Genomic DNA, 22638 nt, shown 5'->3' with positions numbered 1-22638 from the left:
AATAAACATGATCATTTAATGTTTTTGTCAATCATTAAAAAATAAATCCTGGTCTTTCATTTTGCTGCTGCGTTGTTCAAAGAAACACATATTTTCCTGTTTCTTTCTGTTTGTGCGTTTTGCCTGTTTAGCGCTGCTGAGCAGGAAAACCCAGACGAACAAAAACCTCTTTTAAGTAAATATTTGAGTCACTTTGGGTCTGAACTGTAAAAAACTGCAGACTGAAACAGATTTGAAGGCATCACAGGAGCAGCATCACATTCAAAACATGAAAGAAAGGACTTTTATTTTGAAACACTCAGGAAATGACAGATGGAAAAATTTTTAATTAAAACAAATTATTATTTTATGCATTAAGTTCGTACAATCACCAGAACTGAGATGATCCTCACATCAGCTTTACTGTGTGAGGTCACATACAAAATCATTAATGTTATTATTATTATTATTATTATTATTATTATTATTATTATTATTATTATTATTATTATTATTATTAGAGACTTGCAGAGAGAAGAGGTGGAAACATTTTGATTTTCATAAATTTAACAGACTGAAAACCTACAAACATGTTTGGTGCTGAAGAAAAATGGAAACTATCAGAACATCAGAATAAAAAAGCTCAAACTGAAACTGTGGGGAGGTCTGAGTGAGACGCAGCAGAGCCCCACGGTCAGTGTCTGTCCGTGTCTGTGGAACAACAACGTTTGGATCACTTGCAGTCGCAGAGCAGCGCGGCGCCTCGCAGCGTCCAGTGCTCGGGCGGCTGCACGCTCCTCAGCTGCAGGGAGAAGATGAAGTTCAGGTCGGTGCGTCGAGGCTTCTTGTAGACGGGACACGAGTACAGGCTGACCGCCCCCCCGCCGCCAGGGGGACGCTTACTGTCGGCCGTGTTGGCTGAGCTGACGGCGAAGACGTGGACCACAGGGAGGGGGGTGAAGAGGACCTGAGGGGCAGAGACAAACTTATTATTACTGAGCAAAAACAAAAATACTTTGATTTCATTTAGTTCCTAAACTTTAGTTTAGATTTAGTTTCTGAATCAATTAATAATTCATAATTTTTCATTAGATGAATCTTTAAAAACTCTTAAAATGTTTTTATGTTAATTTACAAAAAAATACAGAAACAGTAAAACGTTGGACTTTTGAACACTGAAGTTTTTTAAAGCTTCAGTTCATTATTTTAATTTAAGTAAAAAAAACACTGATTTTAAAAAGACAAACTTTGGGCGGAGCCTCAACGAGTTTGGCGCCACGTCTGTCCCATCCCGCTCCATCCAGAAAGAGGCCATAGATATAGACTCCACCCACATCTTCAGGGGGCGGAGCTGAGACGTCCTCCCTCATCATCTTGGTGACATCGTTGCTAAGGGTGACCGTGTCCAAGGCCCAGCCCCTGGACAGGTTGGAGCGTGTCGTCTCCTGGCGCATGGCGGTCAGGAAACCCTAAAGAAACAAAAAACATTCGGAAAGAAAACTGAAGAATTCCAAAACTCCAGATTTCCGGAACAACGAACCAACCTGCGGGTTGAAGAAGCCGGTGAGCCAGAACTGGTTGGGCCGGCCGGCGCTGATCCACGCGCTGAGCTGCTGGTTCCTCTCCAGCAGCTCGCTGAACCAGAAGCCGAGCGTGGCCGACGGCCAGCTGAGCCTCAGCCACAGGCGCGGGATCCGAGCATCGAACATGCTGTCGAGGGCGTCGCGCAGGTCTTCAGACATGATGATGGTCCCTGCAACGGCGGAAGCACGAGTCAGATCGAGCGTCAGTGAACACGTGTGTGTGTGTGTGTGTGTGCGTGTGACTGACCATCGATGGCCAGTCTGAGGTCAGTGAGCGTGCTCCGTACGCTGCTGATGACACGCTGCATTCGGTCCAACTCCTGTCGGAGGAAGATGTTCATTGGCTGAAGAGGACCCATCTTCTGGAGTTGACCTTTGACCTTCAAAACACACAGAGACGTCATGTTTCTCCAGAGGACTCATGAACGTGTTCGTGTTTGATGGTTCAGAGATGCCAGATTCTGCTGATGATTTAAAGTCTGAATTCATCTAAAAGAATCAGACGCTGACAAATCTGCTGTCTGAAATCTATTCACTCGTTTCCATCATTCACTGGGCGACGGTCGGGGTTAGCAGCCGGGCTCTAGAGTACAACCACACTGTGCTTTGTCATATTTATCTCTGCATTCTTTTTCACTTCCTGTCAAAGTTCAATAATGTTAGCTTAGCATAAACATTAGAGACAGGAAACAGCTACCCTGGCTCGGTCCAAACGTACCCAAAGCTGCTCACCTGCATCTCTGACACTCGTGTATTAGCACACTGTTTGTTTGAGCTGCACAGAGCTGCGTGTGTTTCTTGAGCCTAACAAAGCTGCTTTGAACATGAGCACATTTTTGTTTTTAACTTGGCAGCTTGTTGCTTACACAGCAGCTCAGCTGTTTCCAGTATTCATGCTAAGCTAAGCTAGCTGGTGGGATTGTGTTCTTCGTCGAGTTTTGGGTCGGCCGTTCGGTGCTAAACAAACACCTCATGTGGGATGTAGTCAGGTGGCAGTTTCTCCAGCATCTCATTGGCTAGTCTCTGCACGCTGGCCTCCCTGGTCTCCCCGGCCCCGCCTCCGGTGTCCTTCGGTTGGATGTTGATTATGGTGCTGAGCGTGTCATTCGCCAGGTTGGTCTGGTAGGTGATGTCAGCGTTGGGGTGGAGTCCAAACACCTGTAAACAGGAGAAATGTGACATGTGACTGGGCTAGTACTGCCTCAGTGTGGACGCGTCCCGTCTCTGAGCGTGCTCGGACCTCCGGTGAGTCGACCAGCGGCAGCCCCTCGATGTGCTGCAGGACCTCCTGGATGCTCTTGGCCTTGGCAGGGATGCTGTAGCCCTTAAAGAAGCAGAAAGCTTCACTGAAGGTGCTCTCACTGAACCAGACACGCGTGAACGTGTTGAGGAGCCGTTTGTCCAAGTCATCCGTCACCCGACCGCCATACTGGACTTCACCTGGAGAGCAGACGTGAAGAAAGAGTCAGGAAGATTTCTGGAGACCTGGAGACCTGGAGGTTTCTCTCATAATCTGATGGATGAAACGTTACAGTGGAAAGAACAGAGCAGGTTTAAAGAGACTGACCGAGCATGTAGCGCAGACAGCTCCAGTTCACGCCTCTCTTCACGTCCAGGTTGTCCAAGTGGTTCTGCACAAACTGGATGCTGGAGGTAAAATCTGCCTGGTTGAACTCGTAGGGGATGTTCCAGCCGAGCGGACCGAACTTACGACGCTCCTGATGGGATAAAGAAGAAGAAGGAGAAATGATAACATCAGAATGATCTTACAGGAGCTGTTTTCCACAAAGAAACGGTGGATTTATGAATCTGATCGTGTGGGTGTTGGCAGATACCTGGACGGTGGTGTGGAGGAAGGCCACAGCGTACAGCAGAGGCTTCCACTGAGGCAGGTTGCTGATCTCTAGCTGGTCCTGAGTGACACCATTAAAAGTCCTCTTCAGACCGGCTTTCATGCCTGATGCCGACAGATAAAATAAAATAAGTGGGAAAGTGAAAGACAGCGAAGGATCAATAAAAATTCACGAGTTCATCAGGATCATGTCTCCTACCAAGAGGAGGTTCATTGGTGAACTTGATGGAGGACTGAAGGAAGGTGATGGGGAACCTGCTCACAAACACAAACACAGTCAAGCAGCTCTGCTGGTTTAAGCTGAGACTAAATGTGCCGTAAAGTAAACCTGCAGAGGAGCCGCCAGGACTTAAAGCAGGACCTCAGACCTCGTCATTGTTACCTGGGGTGCACGTCGGTCGTCAGCCACACTCGGAAATCTTTGTGCACGCTCTCCGGCACGGCTGATGTGACCGTCTCCAGCAGCTCATCCAGGAAGTCCAGTCCCAGGTGGCAGTTCTGGAGGAGGAGCCAGCCGCCGTCCAGCATGCTGTTGGCCAATAGCCTGCGAGCGTGAACCTCTTGGCCCTGACCCATGGAGATGGGATGGCACGGCGCCCCCTGCAGCAAAAAAAATCAAATCTAGGCTTTAACAAAATAAATCAGTATTTTTCCTTAATTTGCTTTTGCTCCTGTACTTTCAGCAATTTTTCTATAAATACACAAAAATTATTTCTGTATTTTCTTGTGTACCCCGGTCATCTGCACTCTTTAGGTTTAAAGTAAATATCCGATCGTTTGCTTCAATAGGATTTATGACTATATTATTCGTACTTAGTATTAATTATTTCGGTAGTTTCCGATGTTTTTCCTTTTTATTACATCATCGTTCACCTCCGCCCTTTCACTGCTCGCCCTCACCTTATTCTTGGCTAATCTCTCGATGTTCTCAGTCGGGTCGGAGCCCATCGACAGCAGACACACCATCGGCGTTCGGTTGTTGCTCTCTGCCAACATGGTGTCCAAGTCCAGGACCGTGCCTTCGGCGTACTGTTGGCCCAGAGAATCTGAGATGTAGCGCCGCGCCTGCAACCATCAGCTGTTAGCCTCCACATTAACCAGTCTGCTCTGTCAGATCAAATCAGCAGTCAGACCTGAGCGATGGTCCGGTCGGGGCACCAGCTCCGGATGAGCAGAAGCTTCCGGAAGGTGTCGAGCTTCTCCTCGTAGCCATCGGGCAGCGGGGCATCTTCTGGCGCCGGATGGTCGAACCACGCTTTCCAGGCGCGCTCGTTCTGGTTCACCTGGTTCAGAATCTGGAAGAACGCAGGCAGGCTGGACAGCTGCACCAGGTTCAGCCAGGTCTGGTCCAGGATCCAGCGCCGTGGCTTCGATTCTACAGAGTTCAGGTCCAGAGAGGCTCCACCTACACCGAGAGAGAAACAACTTTCACTCTCAAAGGACTCTGGAGGATGCAGGAGAAGAAAGGAGGAGGAGAAGGTAACCTTTGATGAAGGTGAGCACCTCCACGTGCGAGATGATTCGGGCCTGCAGGTCGATCTTTAGAGCCAACAGCAGAGTGAAGAGCAGCTTGTGTTCCTCGTACAGACCTCTGGCTGTGTAACGGTACACCTGAGGGACAGACAAACATCCTGAACCTCCACTCGAGTGCACGTTACAGGAAAGAAAGGACAGCCCTGAGGTGTGCGCTGATGAGGAGCACCTGGTAGGTGAGGGAGCTGATGATGTTGCTAATGCGTTTGGAGGTGACCTGCGTAAACGGCGTTTCGAATCACCGAAAACTGAGATTTTTAAAAATCCTGTCAGGATGGAGATTTTTGAAAACTCAGTTTTTGCGTTTACGTGTGGACGAGGAATACGGAGTTCGTCACGCAACGTCAAAAGCATGTGCTTTTTTTCACATCACGCTGTGCGTCACGTTATTGTTTACATGAGATGAACTGCAGAATGGCAGATAGAGACAAAATACTGTTAATCTGACTGTCTGCAGGTTTTACACGCTTACATACACGCAGTTACTGTCCCTCCGTTTACAAAGGCAGAGGTGTCACGCTGTGATTATTTTACGTGTAGTTGTTTTCTTCCTGTGTAATAATGTTCAACATTGCTGTGAATACATTTTTCTCTCTGTGCAAAATGGGTTCAAAAACATAAACAGCTGTGGGATCCTGTTTGTCTGTAATTTGAACCGGGGGAACAAATCGTGGCAGGATCATCGTTATTTGTATCCTGCTGTAACTTTACTATATAAAGAGCAAACATCTCCAACATGTCAGGAGCAGTTAGTCATTACAACAAGTGTTTGTGAACTAAAGATCAAGAATGTGGGATCCTGTTTGTCCGTGATTTGAACAGCCCAGCGCTGCTCCCGACGCAGGGAAACTAATCCTCTGCACTTGTGCAGGTGAAGCCAAAGGGCAGATTTGCTTCACCATATTTTCTAGTCTTTGGCTCAGAGTGAAGTTGGTTTGGAAACATATTCGATGCTTCATCTCCTGCTTTGCGTTTGTGTGGGAGCCCCGTGAAGAACCTGTCAATGATGCTAGCAGTGTCCAAGCGTTCTTTTTTTAAATTAGTTATTTATTTCATTCATACTGTGCCCCCCCGCAAGGGCTCTGCGCCTCCCCTAGGGGGCGCCCCCCCATTTTGTGAACCTTACAGCGGATTTATTCTTCACATTCCAGCTGCAGACTTTTATTCTCGGACCTTAATAGAGTGCAGCTGATGATTTTTAAATGTTTTCCTCCATGAACATTACAAACATGCATCAGACAATAAGGAGACGCAGTGAAGGAGCAGCTGGTACCTCCTGAGCGGTGATCTTGGTGACGCTCAGCACCTCGATCAGAGACTGGTCCTCCACCAGCGAGCCCTGTGTGCTGGTGAGCCTGAACAGCAGGCTGTCCTCCAGCTCCTGCATCTTCCTCTTGTTGGACGTCACCTCCTCCAGGAGCTTCACTCGCTCTGCCTCCATCTCCTTCATCAGAACACGGGAATCGTTTCAAAATGAGGGCAGACATATTTAATCCACCTTAAGTTCAGTGCACAGAAACTTTATCTTTGTTCGTGGCCTGTTTGGCCTCCGCTGAGATGTTGGACGGACACGTGGGTTCAGACGTTCCCACAAACATAAAGCAGACAGCATGAGTGTGTGGTGTAAAACATCTTAATGTGGACGTGCCGAGCGCTACAATGGCCTTCAAACATACCGTAGGAAATGTAACTAGCTAACTCATTAACTACATCACTGATTGGATAACTGGCGGGTGGAGTGACCTGCTTCTCCAGCAAGATGACCCGTCCCAGCAGCTGGTCCTCCAGGCCTCTCTGAGTGACGGTGAAGTCCACCACGGCTGTCCTGGCGCTGACCTCAGGGCTGTATGCTGGGTTGGCCATCTTGGTGGTGATGTAGAGCGTGAAGCCCTTCATTACATCCACCTCCTTGTCTCCAACCTTCACCTGCAGGAGGAGGACAAACATCCGTTACTGTGTCTTCGTCCTCGTTTAGCCTCCGGTCCAGATCAGCTGTTTTACCTTGTAAGTGGAGCCAGACTTGATGTAGTTTTTGTCCAGTATGTTGTCCAGGACGGGGTCCAGTTCCTCACCAACATCCTCCAGCAGCAGGGGGCGCCCAAGAGACAGGCTGTCCTCCAGGTGGGAACGAAAGTATTTGTGGTTCAAAGACGTCACCTGAGCCACAGAAGAAGAAAATCACGAACAGTCAGCGAAGCGCTCGGACTTTGAGTCACGTGCTGACGCTCTCACCTGCAGCTGCTGGTCTCGCTCTCTGTTCTGGATCCAGGTCTTGCCCTGGCCCTGGGGGTCTATCAGCAGCGGGTAGCGGGACGCCTTCGTCACCACGATGCCGTTCTGGATGGACAGGTCGTCGCTGGGTAAACCCTGCAGGTTCCACTCGCTCACTGTGGCGTTGTCCACCAGCAGACCAATCACGTTCAGCTCCTGCAGGAGAAACGGAGTTACATCATCAGCAGGTCAGAACGAGCTCGTTCAGCAGGGTTTGGTTCCTCATGTTTAAGAACCAACAGAAACAAGGCGGCTGTGATGTGTTTCATCATCTAACCAATAATATGGCTGCTTTGTCTGAGCTGCAGGTATCTGTGTCTCTGGGACACACCCCTACTGTCTGTGGATTCTCTGTATAAACGTTCAGCCGTGACATCTTACGGGACTGAAGGGGAGGAGCTTCTCCTCCATCTCTTTCCTCCACAGCGTCAGCAGCAAGCTGCGGTACTCCTGGTTAAAGGGGCCGGCGTAGGACAGGAAGCCTGTGGCCAGAAGGACGTCCCCCACCAGGTGTTTGATCTGAGTCTGAAACCCCGCGCTGCTGTCGGTCCAACGGACCTGAGGCACAACAAGACGAGGTGTGAGATGAAGGAACGACGGACCAATGAACCGTTAGATGGATGGAAGGTAGAAGCTGACCTTTTCTCCTCCCAGGCCGTCGATCAGAGCGCGAGCGTTGGCCATCTTCCGGCGGCAGGCCTGGGCGTCATCCTCCAGGTCCTGCTTCTCCTTCATGGCAGCGTCGTAAAGCGCCTGAAGGTCCAGATCAGACACATTTACCAAACTTTAAACATAATAATCGATTAAAATGTTATCAGTGCAAAAAGAAGAGAGAGCCAAATGAGTGGAGACGAAAACCTAAAGTGTCCAAATGACTGAGCGAGTTTCACAAAGACAGATTTAACTGATAGCAAACTGCTGAACTACAGATGGTCATGATTCTCAGAAGGTTCAATACTCAATAAACCATAAAATCAACAAACCAGTGACCATGACGTTTGTATTTTCCCTCATTTCTTGTTACGGCTGCTGTTTAACCACCAAAACAGAGGAAGGCTGAAATGCTGCTGTGCACAGAAACTCTACAAGACTTTGAACCCAAATAAAACTGAAGAGAGTCGAAAACCTGCAGTGACAGTGAAACAGGAAACTGCCTCATGATTAGAGATTTGACTGACTTCAGTTCAGTCTTTATTAAAGACGACAGTCTGAGAGCGGGAACACAAACACACTTTACCTGCACCGCGTCCAGCTCCAGCTGTTTAGCATCCAGCTGTTCCTGAGCCTTAGTGAGTTCAGCCTGAGCCACCAGCAGACGGGCCTCCTGCATGGCCAGGTTAGCCTGCGCGCACGCACACACACACACACACACACACACACACACACACACACACACACACACACACACACACACACACACACGCACACACACACACTATAATGAGCGCCTGTGTCAGGCTGGCTCCTGCTCTCATGGATACTGACAGCTCTGCGTTCACCTTCAGAGGAAGAACCTCCTTGTTGATGCTGAAGAAGTCGACCATGGCCTGAGTCCAGGAGCAGAGCCCCGCCACGTTCCCACAGATCCTCTTGGCCGTCTCCATGTTGTAGTCGTCCATGTGGAGGTAAGGAGCGAGCAGCTCCACCACCTCCTCTGTGATGGAGTCCTGCAGCACCGAGACGTCAAACATCACCTCAGTTCATGCGTTCATGAAATCTGCTCTCAGTGCAGATCTACCAACTTAGAATCATTTTACTGCAGCGGGATGTCTGTTTGGCTTCTTGCTGCATTTCCTGTCTTTATGTTTTATCACAATCATGTCAAAGTAAACAGAATTCAATTCAATTCAATTCAATTTTATTTATATAGCGCCAAATCACAACATAAGTCGCCTGAAGGCGCTTCATACATACAGAGAAAAACCCAACAATCATATGACCCCCTATGAGCAAGCACTTTGGCAACAGTGGGAAGGAAAAACTCCCTTTTAACAGGAAGAAACCTCCAGCAGAACCAGGCTCAGGGAGGGGCGGGGCCATCTGCTGCGACCGGTTGGGGTGAGAGAAGGAAGACAGGATAAAAGACATGCTGTGGAAGAGAGACAGAGGTTAATAACAGATATGATTCAATGCAGAGCGGTCTATTAACACATAGTGAGTGAGAAAGGTGACTGGAAAGGAAAAACTCAATGCATCATGGGAATCCCCCGGCAGCTTACGTCTATTGCAGCATAACTAAGGGAGGATTCAGGGTCACCTGGTCCAGCCCTAACTATATGCTTTAGCAAAAAGGAAAGTTTGAAGCCTAATCTTAAAAGTAGAGATAGTGTCTGTCTCCTGAATCCAAACTGGAAGCTGGTTCCACAGAAGAGGGGCCTGAAAACTGAAGGCTCTGCCTCCCATTCTACTTTTAAATACTCTAGGAACAACAAGTAGGCCTGCAGAGCAAGAGCGGAGCGCTCTAATAGGGTGATATGGTACTACACGGTCATTAAGATAAGATGGGGCCTGATTATTTAAGACCTTGTATGTGAGGAGCAGGATTTTGAATTCAATTCTGGATTTAACAGGAAGCCAGTGAAGGGAAGGCAAAACAGGAGAAATCTGCTCTCTCTTTCTAGTCCCTGTCAGGACTCTTGCTGCAGCATTTTGGATCAGCTGAAGGCTTTTCAGTGAGTTTTTAGGACTTCCTGATAATAATGAATTACAGTCGTCCAGCCTGGAAGTAATAAATGCATGAACTAGTTTTTCAGCGTCACTCTGAGACAGGATATTCCTAATTTTAGAGATGTTGCACAAATGGAAGAAAGCAGTCTTACATATTTGTTTAATATGTGCATTGAAGGACATGTCCTGGTCAAAAATGACTCCAAGGTTCCTCACAGCGTTACTGGAGGCCAAGGTAATGCCATCCAGAATAAGAATCTGCTTAGATACCATATTTCTAGGCTTTTCAGGGCCGAGTACAATAACCTCAGTTTGATCTGAATTAAGAAGCAGAAAGTTAGCGGCCATCCAGGTCTTTATGTCTTTAAGACATTCCTGCAGTTTAACTCATTGGTGTGTGTTATCTGGCTTCATAGACAGATAGAGCTGGGTGTCATCGGCATAGCAGTGTAAATGTATGCTATGTCTTCTAATGATGCTGCCTAAGGGAAGCATGTATAATGTAAACAGAATTGGTCCTAGCACTGAACCCTGTGGAACTCCATAACTGACCTCAGTGTGTGAAGAGGACTCTCCATTTACATGCACAAACTGGAGTCTATTAGATAGATATGATACAAACCACTGCAGCACAGTACCTGTAATACCTACAGCATGTTCTAATCGCTCTAATAGGATATTATGGTCGACAGTATCAAACGCTGCACTGAGGTCTAGCAGGACAAGCACAGAGATGAGTCCACTGTCAGAGGCCATAAGAAGATCATTTGTAACCTTCACTAAAGCTGTTTCTGTGCTGTGATGAGCTCTGAAACCTGACTGAAACTCTTCAAATAAGCCTCTGCAGATGATCTGTTAGCTGTTTGACAACTACTCTTTCAAGGATGTTTGATATGAAAGGAAGGTTGGAGATTGGCCTATAATTAGCTAAGACTGCTGGGTCTAGAGATGCTTTTTGAGTAAAGGTTTAACTACAGCTAGCTTGAAGGCCTGTGGTACATAGCTGATTATTAGAGATAGGTTGATCATATTTAAGATCGAAGAATTAATTAATGGCAGGACTTCTTTGAGCAGTTTTGTAGGAATGGGGTCTAAAAGACACATTGATGGTTTGGAGGAAGTAATTATAGAAGTTAACTCAGAAAGATCAATTAGAGAAAAAGAGTCTAACTTAACATCAATGGTACTAAGAGTAGCTGTAGATAATATTACATCTGTGGGATGATTATTGGTAATTTTTTCTCTAATGATAAAAATGTTATTTGTGAAGAAGTTCATGAAGTCATTACTAGTTAACGTTAAAGGGATGGTTGGCTCATCATTAAATTCTCATAGTATTGTCAACAAAAGGACAAGAAATCCTGCTATTAAAATTTACAGAGGAACTGTCACGGCTCGGGTCAGTGGCCGTGTGAAGAGTGGAAAGGAGAACTCAAATGCAGCACTTACTCAGACGTGACGGCGATTTATTAACAATACCAAACATAAAGTGGAGATGGCAAAACAGAACTAAGGATGAACTAAACTGGGAGAAACTACACCAAGGAGTAGCAAACCGGAACATTGAAGGGAGAGCACGCAGGGGATTTCACAGAGTATGAACACAGACGACGCGACGAGGAACAGAGGCAAGCACACACCATAAGTACACAGAGAGACACTGGGAAATCACACACAGGTGGGAGACACAGCTGGACCTGATTAACCTGACGAGACAGGGGAACACTAACACCAGGGACCAATAGAGGGAGCACAAACCCAGAACCCAGTATCTAAAATCCCAAAAGACAAACCATCCCAAAACAGCCCACGAATAATAATGAGAATAATAACAATAAAGAACACAAACACAAAATCACTGAGTCATGGACGCAGGACCATGACAGGAACAAAGATCTGCAAGACATTTAATCAGGCTAAAGTAATCTGGGACACTAAAAATAAACCAAAGGGGCTTCTATGTGGACACATTAACATTCGCAGTATGTTACCAAAGCATGAGCAACTGGAACATATTCTAAGCAATTCCAATATTTCTATTTTGGGTATCTCTGAATCTTGGCTCACAAGTTCTTCTCCTGAGTCTGCAGTTGTCTTTCCAGAGTACACAGTATTCAGAAGGGATAGAATTGAAACAAGAGGAGGAGGAATACTTGTGCATGTAAAGAAACACCTGGATTGCTCTTTACTTAGTTCACCAATAGATGTCGAAATAGAACATATTTCTGTTAAAATCACTCTTTCCCCAGAAATGTCATTTACGTTGATCTGTTTATATTGCCCTCCTTCCGCAAAGAATATTTTTTATGAACAACTACAGATATTACTTAAATATCATGCTATAAATAATAAGTCTAATGAAATAATTGTAATGGGAGATTTTAATGTCAACTGGGACTGTGAAAAGGACAGAAAAACACTCAAGGACATAATGGAGACTTTGAACTTTACTCAACACATTGAACAACCCACAAGAATAACAAGACACTCTAAAACTAAAATAGATCTGGTTTTCTGTAATAAGCCCGAGCGAATTATTAAATCTTATAATTTTATCACTGGTATTTCAGACCACAATTTTATATTATTTTCTAGAAAACTTTTAAAATCACGGGTTAAGAATGACTTTCAAAGTTCATCTAATAGGAGATCCTTTTATGAATTCATACCAAGAAGTCAGCGACAAAATGTAGAAGAAGCATTAGCATCAGCTAACTGGGAGCCTTTATTGAGTAGTGATGATCGATCCACAATTCTGCAGCAGTCACTTCATACTCCATTAGAGGTCGACAAAAAATAAAGACAACATCTAATTTGCCCTGGTTAAACAAAGAGTGCAAGAATTTAATGAAAACAAGAGATCAATTACTAAAGCAGTTCCTGAAAACAGGTCTAACTCTGGACAGACAGAGATTTACTTCAATGCGGAACAAAGTAACAAGAAGTTTGAGACAGGCCAAAGCAAAAATTTTTATAAATATAATTGAAAGAGCCAAAGGTAATGGTAAAGATCTGGCAACACTTAAATAAATTACTAGGCCGTCATTCAAACAAAAGTAAAAATACAATTGAACTTTATGTAAATAACTCTATTGTTAGAGAGCCTCTATCTATTGCCAGTAACTTAAACACTTTCTTTATTTCATCGGTTAAGGAGATCAGTCAGAGCTTTGACTCAGTCGTATGCTCTGATAATGTGAATGATGTTGGTCAAAATTTGTTCACCATCACTCATATTTCAGACACTGAAGTTGCTAAACTAATTACAGGTTTAAAACAATCAAAAGCACTTGATGTATATGGTATTAACACAAACTTCCTAAAGGAACATATGGATTTGCTTGTACGTCCAACAACTCATGTTTTGAATATGTCATTCGAACACTCCATTGTTCCAACAGATTGGAAAATTGCTGCAGTTACACCAATTTTCAAAGCAGGTGTGAAGACTGACATGGCTAATTGTCGCCCCATAAGCATACTCCCGGTCGTATCTAAAATAGCTGAGAAGTGGGTGGTTAAACTCCTCACTGCTCACCTAGAAAACACCCAACCCTCATTACATCCATTGCAGTTAGACTTTCGGGCACATCACTCCACAGATACTGCCCTGTGTATGTTAGTGGAGAACTTGAAAAGCTTGCTGGACAAGAGTCCCTGTGTTGGAGCTGTATTTTTAGATCTGAAGAAGGCTTTCGACTCTGTAAACCATCATATATTGTTGTCCAGATTGACTCAGTTTAATATCTCCAGTCAGGCTCTTCAGTGGTTTGCCTCATATCTCTCACACAGGAAACAGTGTGTGGTGTTGGATGGGGTTAAATCTCCATATTTAGACTGTGATACAGGGGTTCCTCAAGGATCTGTTCTTGGGCCCTTATTGTTCTCTCTTTTTATCAATAACTTACCTGAAGTCTGTCCAAATATATTTGCTCAAATGTATGCGGATGATGCAGTTATATATACGCAAGCAAATAGTGTCTAGCAGGTGGCAAAAGATCTTACAGCTGCTTTAGCATTAATGCATAGCTGGCTGGAGGACTCATGCCTAATGTTGAACACCTCAAAAACTGTCGGTATGTATTTTTCAAAACGCCCCTTAAACTTGAAGCAGTCAAACATATTCCTGGATGGAGCAGAGCTTGAATTAGCTCCAGAATTTAAATATCTTGGGGTCATTTTAGACCCAACATTATCCTTCAAGAGTCACATAAATAAAGTGTCCCAGGTACTTAAATTTAATAATCGAAATTTTAATCATATACGTAATAATTTAAATATGAATGTTACAAAAACTTATTTTTACTCAATGATCATCTCTCATATGGACTATTGTTTGACGTCCTGGTCACTTGCTTGTCCAACAACACTTACAGTGGGGCAAAAAAGTATTTAGTCAGCCACCGATTGTGCAAGTTCCCCCACCTAAAATGATGACAGAGGTCAGTAATTTGCACCAGAGGTACACTTCAACTGTGAGAGACAGAATGTGAAAAAAATATCCATGAATCCACATGGTAGGATTTGTAAAGAATTTATTCGTAAATCAGGGTGGAAAATAAGTATTTGGTCAATAACAAAAATACAACTCAATACTTTGTAACATAACCTTTGTTGGCAATAACAGAGGTCAAACGTTTACTATAGGTCTTTACCAGGTTTGCACACACAGTAGCTGGTATTTTGGCCCATTCCTCCATGCAGATCTTCTCGAGAGCAGTGATGTTTTGGGGCTGTCGCCGAGCAACACGGACTTTCAACTCCCGCCACAGATTTTCTATGGGGTTGAGGTCTGGAGACTGGCTAGGCCACTCCAGGACTTTCAAATGCTTCTTACGGAGCCACTCCTTTGTTGCCCGGGCGGTGTGTTTTGGATCATTGTCATGTTGGAAGACCCAGCCTCGTTTCATCTTCAAAGTTCTCACTGATGGAAGGAGGTTTTGGCTCAAAATCTCACGATACATGGCCCCATTCATTCTGTCCTTAACACGGATCAGTCGTCCTGTCCCCTTGGCAGAAAAACAGCCCCATAGCATGATGTTTCCACCCCCATGCTTCACAGTAGGTATGGTGTTCTTGGGACGCAACTCAGTATTCTTCGTCCTCCAAACACGACGAGTTGAGTTTATACCAAAAAGTTCTACTTTGGTTTCATCTGACCACATGACATTCTCCCAATCCTCTGCTGTATCATCCATGTGCTCTCTGGCAAACTTCAGACGGGCCTGGACATGCACTGGCTTCAGCAGCGGAACACGTCTGGCACTGCGGGATTTGATTCCCTGCCGTTGTAGTGTGTTACTGATGGTGACCTTTGTTACTTTGGTCCCAGCTCTCTGCAGGTCATTCACCAGGTCCCCCCGTGTGGTTCTGGGATCTTTGCTCACCGTTCTCATGATCATTTTGACCCCACGGGATGAGATCTTGCGTGGAGCCCCAGATCGTGGGAGATTATCAGTGGTCTTGTATGTCTTCCATTTTCTGATGATTGCTCCCACAGTTGATTTTTTCACACCAAGCTGCTTGCCTATTGTAGATTCCCTCTTCCCAGTCTGGTGCAGGTCTACAATACTTTTCCTGGTGTCCTTCGAAAGCTCTTTGGTCTTGGCCATGGCGGAGTTTGGAGTCTGACTGTTTGAGGCTGTGGACAGGTGTCTTTTATACAGATGATGAGTTCAAACAGGTGCCATTCATACAGGTAACGAGTGGGGGACAGAAAAGCTTCTTACAGAAGACGTCACAGGTCTGTGAGAGCCAGAGATTTTCCTTGTTTGAGGTGACCAAATACTTATTTTCCACCCTGATTTACGAATAAATTCTTTACAAATCCTACCATGTGGATTCATGGATTTTTTTTTCACATTCTGTCTCTCACAGTTGAAGTGTACCTCTGGTGCAAATTACTGACCTCTGTCATCATTTTAAGTGGGGGAACTTGCACAATCGGTGGCTGACCAAATACTTTTTTGCCCCACTGTAAAACTATTGAAAACATTTATAAAAGAAGTTTAAAACTACTTGACAAAAAACCGACTTCCCACCACCACTGTCATGTGTTAAAAAAACATAAATTACTGAACTTCAATAACTTAGTGAAACTTAAAAGAGTGAGTTTAACATATAAAGTCTTACACTCCCTTGCTCCACCACCACTAAAGCAGTTCATTAGGCATAAAGAAAGCTCAGACAGGACCACTTGAGCTACAATCCGAGGAGACTTGTTTATACCCCACAGACGGACAGCATTTGGGCAGAACGTCCTCTCTGTCAAGGGAGGCCATCTGTGGAACAGTCTTCCTCAACCCATTAGAGAAAGCTCGGCATTCAACTTGTTTAAGGCAAAGGTTAAAAACTGGTTATGGACAAATCAAGTGTGTGATCATGTATGAGTTGTATAGTTTTAATGTTTTATTTGGGAACAGAATGGTGTGTATGTGTAAGTTTGGTGATGGAGTTTTTATTATGAATGAATGATGAATTTTTATGAATTATTATGTCAATTTTTTTATGTTTAAGGACAACAGATGGAAATTAGCCTTTGGCTATAATCTGGTATGTTTACATTCATGTAATTTTTTTTTTTTTACATTTATGTTCATTAACATGCACTGTCCTAAATAAATAAATAAATGAATAAATAAAATTACAAAAACATGAGCAATAATGAATATCTTTAATATTTTAGATTATATTTTATGACAAAGCCAGAAAAACAATATGTGGATCCTGGAATAATAATAGCTTCTTCATTTTTAAAGGGTTGAAAAAGCTAAGATGATTACAAGGAATCATTTAGAACAGTTTAAAAGATCAACTGAATCATTCCATGAATCTGAAAACAAGAGACAGACATGTACAGACTTAACTATCTGTTCAACAGTCAGAGTGTTTCTCTAACACACTTTACACTCAACTCAGCACAGGGACACTGAGGAACCTGATCTAAACCCAAATCCAGGGTAAAGAGTTTCAGTGAATGTGGTGTTGAAGGTGTGGAGGTGGATCAGAGTGTCAGAGGAGACTCTGTAGAAGGACAGAGTGCCAGCAGGACAGTCCACATACACTGCTGCTCTGTTAGAGACAGAGGAGGAGGAGGAGGAGGAGGAGGATATGGTTGTTTCTTTGTTATTGTGCCAGACAGAATCCGGACCACGATCAGAGCAGTACAGATTCCAGGACTGATCATTCAGTCCAAGCCAACAGTCATCACCGTCTCCTTTCCTTCTGATTCCTCTGTAACTCACCGATATCTCAACTTCTCCTCTCCACTCAACCTCCCAGTAACAGCGATCAGTCAAACTATTGCTACACAGCAGCTGAGGACGAACATCAAATCTGTCTGGATGATCAGGATATGACTGATCCTCCTCCACACGTGTCACCTTCCTGTTGTTGTCAGACAGTTGGAGCTTTGTGTTCACTGTGTTTGTGTCGATTGTGAGTTGACAGGAATCTGATGGAGAGAACAAACACAATCCAGCTGCAGTTATTGATCCATCATCTGTTCATTGATTGACACTTTGATGATGACTCCTGACATGATGAAGATGGTTGAATGTGTGCTGCTTTGTTTTCATGAATCCCATTAAAAACACACTTACACTTCCTCAGACCTGGTCTCAACCATCGGACTCCAGCAGGCTCCACCCTGAAAGGAGGAGGGGGGTCAGAGCAGCACAGTCAGCATGCACACATGGACATTACATGGCTCTCACACACACACTGTTACACACTGATAAAGAAGCAGTCCAACATCTTTACAAATACACTTCAATCGATAAATGGATCAAACTGCTGATGATTTTGATCTGTAGTTTTCATATTTTATATGTGGACAGTATATCCTTGGTTTTAACATATAAGTCAATGTTACAGCCAGGGGCAGCACAAAACACTGATACACTGATTTTTTTAGTTTTAGGCCCCTTGCATTCCACTGAGTTACTTATTCTGTCACTAATGTGCTAACATAAACGAATGTAAGTCTATTGGCCACCACAACCAACTATCCCAGTGATTCAACGTTATGTACTTGCAAAAGATCCCATGTTCTCAAAACATAACTTTAAGCACATATTTCTCCAATCCACTTTCACAGACAGAGTTACAAATACAGTATGTCAGTTTTTGAGAGCATGATTTAAATTAGCCTTCATGTGTGTAGTGTTTTGTGTCCAGTTTAAGATCAGCAGTTTTTTCCAAAGGAGAGGCCATAGGAGGATTGACGAGCCTGAAGATTTTGCGGTAAGACCTAAATCCTCAGACTGAATCTTAACTAAAGCTAAGCACTTTAGGAACTATCTGAAATCTACACAAATCATGTGATGATACGGCATTCTGAACCTTCACTTACGGGGCTCTGGGATTAACAAAAACACAAATACAAATATTTGAATGTGTTACAGGAAGCAGGTTTAGGAACACTTGAATTTATCAATGTAAGTGAATAATAAGAAATATGAGCAGGATTATCTAAGGGCTGCCAAACAAGTTTAATATTGTCACATGTAACTAAGTCTATCATTGATCTAACTGGGCAAACATTCGTAATTCATGCAGTGATTCAGCCTCTACTCAAGAAACCTGCTCTTGATCCTGATATTATTGCGAATTACAGACCTATTTCCAAACTGCCTTTTATCTCAAAGATTCTTGAAAAGGTAGTTTACAAGCAATTAATGTCCTTCCTAGAAGAACACGGTATTTTAGAAGTTTTCCAATCTGGTTTTAAAGCTTTACATAGTACTGAATCTGCCCTTTTAAGAGTTTTTAATGATGTGTTTTTGGCAAATGACTCAGGTGACTGTGTTATTATTGTGCTGTTAGATTTAACTGCTGCTTTTGATACAGTGGATCATAATATTTTAATTTCCCGTTTAGAGCAGTTGGTGGGTATGCGGAGTGCCGCACTGCAGTGGCTCAGATCCTATTTGGCAGAGCGAACTTTCTCTGTGAAACTGGGGGAGTTTGTATCCTCTGCTGCTTCTCTTCAATGTGGGGTCCCACAGGGTTCAGTTTTAGGCCCGCTTCTTTTCTCTCTAGATCTCCTACCCCTTGGGTCTATTTTCAGGAAACATGGGATTTCTTTCCACTGCTACGCCGATGACTCCCAGATTTATTTCCCACTTAAAAAGATAAATGGCTTCTCAGTAGACCCGCTGCTCAGATGCCTTGATGAAATAAGGACTTGGATGGCTTTGAACTTTTTACATTTTAATGAACAGAAAACAGAAGTGATGGTTTTTGGTGGCGCTTCTGAGGCCACTATTATAGATCTTGGTTCACTGGCACAGTATGTTAAACCAGTCATCACTAATCTGGGAGTTAAAATAGAGGCAAATCTTAAACTTGAAAGCCAGGTCAGAGCTGTTGTAAGATCTAGCTTTTTTCATTTGAGGGAATTAGCCAAAATAAAACCCATCTTATCGAAACAGCATTTTGAGACAGTAATCCATGCCTTTGTTACTTCTAGGCTGGATTATTGTAACGCACTTTATTTTGGGGTTAGTGATGCGTCCATTAGGCGCCTGCAGGTTGTGCAAAATGCTGCAGCACGTCTTTTAACTGGAACAAAAAAGTTTGAGCACATTACCCCTATTTTAATTTCACTCCACTGGCTACCTGTACATTTTAGGATTGTTTTTAAAATTCTCTTATTTGCTTTTAAATCTCTTAATGGCCTGGCCCCCCCCTACCTCTCGGAGCTACTACAACCATATACACCTGCCTGTTCCCTTAGGTCCGCCAATCAGCAACTCCTTAAGGTACCGAAAACTAAGTATAAACTTAAAGGTGATCGTGCTTTTGCTGTAGTTGCTCCAAAGTTGTGGAATGATCTGCCCTTGCATGTTAGGCAGGCCTCTTCTCTCTCCGAATTTAAAAGTCTTCTTAAAACATATTTATTCGCTGAAGCCTTTGGCATTGATTAGAGGGGTTGACTCAATTTGTTTTAACATGTTTCAATTTATTGTATCTATTTATTTTATCGTATCTCATTTTAATTTTCTTTACGTATGCTATTAACATGTACAGCACTTTGTGAAACTCTGGTTTTATGTTAAAGTGCTTTAGAAATAAAGTTGGTATGGTATGGTAATGGTCTTTAAAGTTCATAAAAGTGAACTTTTATGAACTTCTTATGGCAACTGACTTTACTTTCCATTCATATTCTCCTCGATCTGACTGCTGCTTTCGACACTATTTCTCATTCCCTTCTGATCACACTCAGTTTATTCGACTCAAATCTTTTACTTCTCAGCCCTTTCCTCTGGTCACTGGCGTGCCCCAGGGATCTGTCCTGGGGCCCCTCTTTTCATTATCTAACTTCTTCTGCTTGGACACATTTTTCGTAAATATAATATACAGTTTCACTGTTATGCTGGTGACACGCAGCTGTATCTGTCCACTAAACCTGATTCTGCTCTCCCCCCATCCTCCCTTACCCTCTACTTAGCCGAACTAAATTCATGGTTCTCTTCCAATTTTCTCAAACTCAATAGTAACAAATCCGAGCTTCTCTTGGTAGGCACTAAATCAACATTATCCAGAGCCAACAGTTTCTCTATTACTATCAATAACTTGCCGGTCTCCGTTTCTTCCGCTGTAAAAAGTTTGGGCGTCATCTTCGACAGTACTCTATCTTTTAATTCCCGCATTAATAATGTCTCTCGGTCTGCATATTTTCAATTGTGCAACATTAATCATCTCTGTCCTTTTCTCACCCCACATACCATGCCATCTTTGTTCACAGCCTTGTTACTTCCCGACTCCATTACTTTAATTCATTACTCAAAAATCCATCCACAACCCGTCCAGAACTCTGCTGCCCGTACTATCACCAGGACCCCTTCTATCCATCACATCACTCCTGTCCTGCAGCAGCTTCATTGGCTCCCTGTCAAATATCTTATCAATTTCAAAATACTCTTCTACACATTTAAGGCTATTCATCTTCTCTCTCCTCCATATCTCTCTGATCTGGCTCAGATCACTGCCCCATCTCAGTGTCTTAGATCTTCTTCTTCTCTTTCTCTCTCCGTCCCCTCCCCCAGTCTTGCCACCATGGGGAGCAGGGCTTTCAGCTGCTCTGCTCCCCGACTCTGGAATTCCCGACCTTCTGATTCAAGAAATATCATTTCCTTCTCTCTCTTTATAACTCAAATCTCACTTGTTCAAAATAGCTTATCCCACATAACCTCTCCACTCTGCTATTTTAAATTTGTTTTATGTCTTATCCTTTTATGATTATGTAAACTGCTTGCTTTTATGTTGCTTTTATTATTCTGCTGTGTACAGTGTCCTTGAGTGTTCTGAAAGGCACTTTCGAATAAAATGTATTATTATTATTATTATTATTATTATTATTATTATAACAAGAAGAAGAAACAAGGATTACTGAATAATAGATTATTCAACTGAGTGATAGACACAGAACATGTTTCCTCCTTTATCAGACATTCTCTCCATACCTGAGAGTGTCCAGTCTCCAGTGCGAATCCTTCTGTCCAGCCAACAGCAGCTTCATTCCTGAGTCTCCTGGATGATTGTAGCTTAGGTCCAGCTCTCTCAGATGGGAGGGGTTGGAGTTCAGAGCTGCAGCCAGAGAAGTACAGCCTTCCTCTGTGATTAGACAGCCTGACAGACTACAAAAGAAAATCCATCTGTTAACACTTTACTGAAGGTCTGTTTTAATATGATGATTTCTTCTTCTTCTTTTTTTTCCAAAGACTATGCCATATTTCCATTCAGTTAATCTGCATTTATATTTATAAAGTGGCAATTATCAACAGGTGACACCACTCAACTCAAGTTAGTTAAGATAAGACATTGCAATATTACAGAAAATCCCCTATGAGCAAGAAAGAAAGAAAAGCAGTTTTAACAGGAAGAGACCTCTAAAAAGACAAAGGTCAGGAAGGGTTAGCAATCTACTGCAATTGGTTTAGGGCGATGAGTGAGGGAAAAGGAGACAAGGAGAAAAACTAACCACAAGAGAAAGTAAGCAAAAGTTAATGACATGCAGTAGTGGTATTTAAATAAATTTTTTTTTTAAATTGAGTGACAAGAAAGAAATTTTCAGTGCAGACTCACAGCAGTCCAGGTGCTTTCTTTCCAAGCTCCTAAAGCTCTGCCTCCTATTCTACTTTTAAATAAGAACAATAAGCATGAGCACAGAATTCTCCATGCTGTTGCCTTCTTGTTAAGATTGGATGAATCCAGAATAACATTTTTTTTTTTTGCACTGTGTTTTTGAGGACGAGTAGACAAACAGTTTTGGTCTGTATATACTTTACATAGCAAATTTGCACCTAAACACTTTGTGAATTCATGATTTTTTTCCCCAATAGCCTTAAGCAAGCAGTCTGAGAATGAAATGCTCTGTTAGGATAATATGGTACAATGATATAAAGAGGTCTTTATGATGGACCTGATAAATTTATATGTGACATTACGAATTTAGTTTAGTTTAATTCTGGATTTAACAGGGAGCCAGTGAAGTGAATATTAGGGAAATATGGTCCCTCTCTCTGGTCCCTGTTAATACTTTCACAGCGGCATTTTGGATTATCTGAAGACATCTCGCTAAGGCTATAATAAAGAAGGAATGCCTGAACTCTCTTTTTTAGCATCAATCCTAGAGTAGATGGATTTCAAATCATAAATGATTCAAATAAAAACTATATGTGTATTTTCTAATACTACTAGCTAATGGAGGAATGGTGCATCGAGAAAGTATTCCCAGTACTCACTTGT

At 43.3% G+C, this 22638-nt stretch overlaps 2 protein-coding genes across 4 annotated transcripts in view; both read right to left on the bottom strand.

Moving 5' to 3' along the window:
- Window positions 1–303: 303 nt before the first annotated feature.
- Window positions 304–6182, bottom strand: LOC308385297 (dynein axonemal heavy chain 5-like; the record flags this gene model as incomplete). The annotated part of the gene is made up of 15 exons (XM_080864137.1): window positions 304–946; window positions 1227–1448; window positions 1524–1732; window positions 1810–1942; window positions 2532–2720; window positions 2803–3002; window positions 3130–3280; window positions 3398–3519; window positions 3614–3669; window positions 3797–4014; window positions 4315–4479; window positions 4548–4819; window positions 4899–5025; window positions 5117–5164; window positions 6177–6182. The coding sequence occupies 15 exons, from the start codon at window positions 6180–6182 to the stop codon at window positions 713–715; spliced, it is 2352 nt and encodes a 783-aa protein (XP_080720263.1). The 3' UTR covers window positions 304–712.
- A 10413-nt stretch (window positions 6183–16595) lies between these two features.
- Window positions 16596–22638, bottom strand: part of LOC308386161 (NACHT, LRR and PYD domains-containing protein 12-like) — a 39988-nt gene continuing 33945 nt past the window's right edge. For all 3 annotated transcript variants that reach the window (XM_080865497.1, XM_080865496.1, XM_080865498.1), the window contains 3 exons: window positions 21354–21527; window positions 17487–17533; window positions 16596–17338 (listed from right to left, as the gene is read on the bottom strand). In XM_080865497.1, the coding sequence (XP_080721623.1) occupies window positions 16800–17338; window positions 17487–17533; window positions 21354–21527 (760 nt within the window). In that variant the 3' untranslated portion in view covers window positions 16596–16799. The remainder of the gene's footprint in view (window positions 17339–17486; window positions 17534–21353; window positions 21528–22638) is intronic.

This window comes from Rhamphochromis sp. 'chilingali' (assembly GCF_963969265.1).
Source record: "Rhamphochromis sp. 'chilingali' genome assembly, chromosome: 18".
In the NCBI taxonomy this organism is placed as follows: domain Eukaryota; kingdom Metazoa; phylum Chordata; class Actinopteri; order Cichliformes; family Cichlidae; genus Rhamphochromis; species Rhamphochromis sp. 'chilingali'.
Note: the sequence above shows the minus strand (reverse complement) of the source record. Positions and strands in the feature narration are given on the sequence as shown.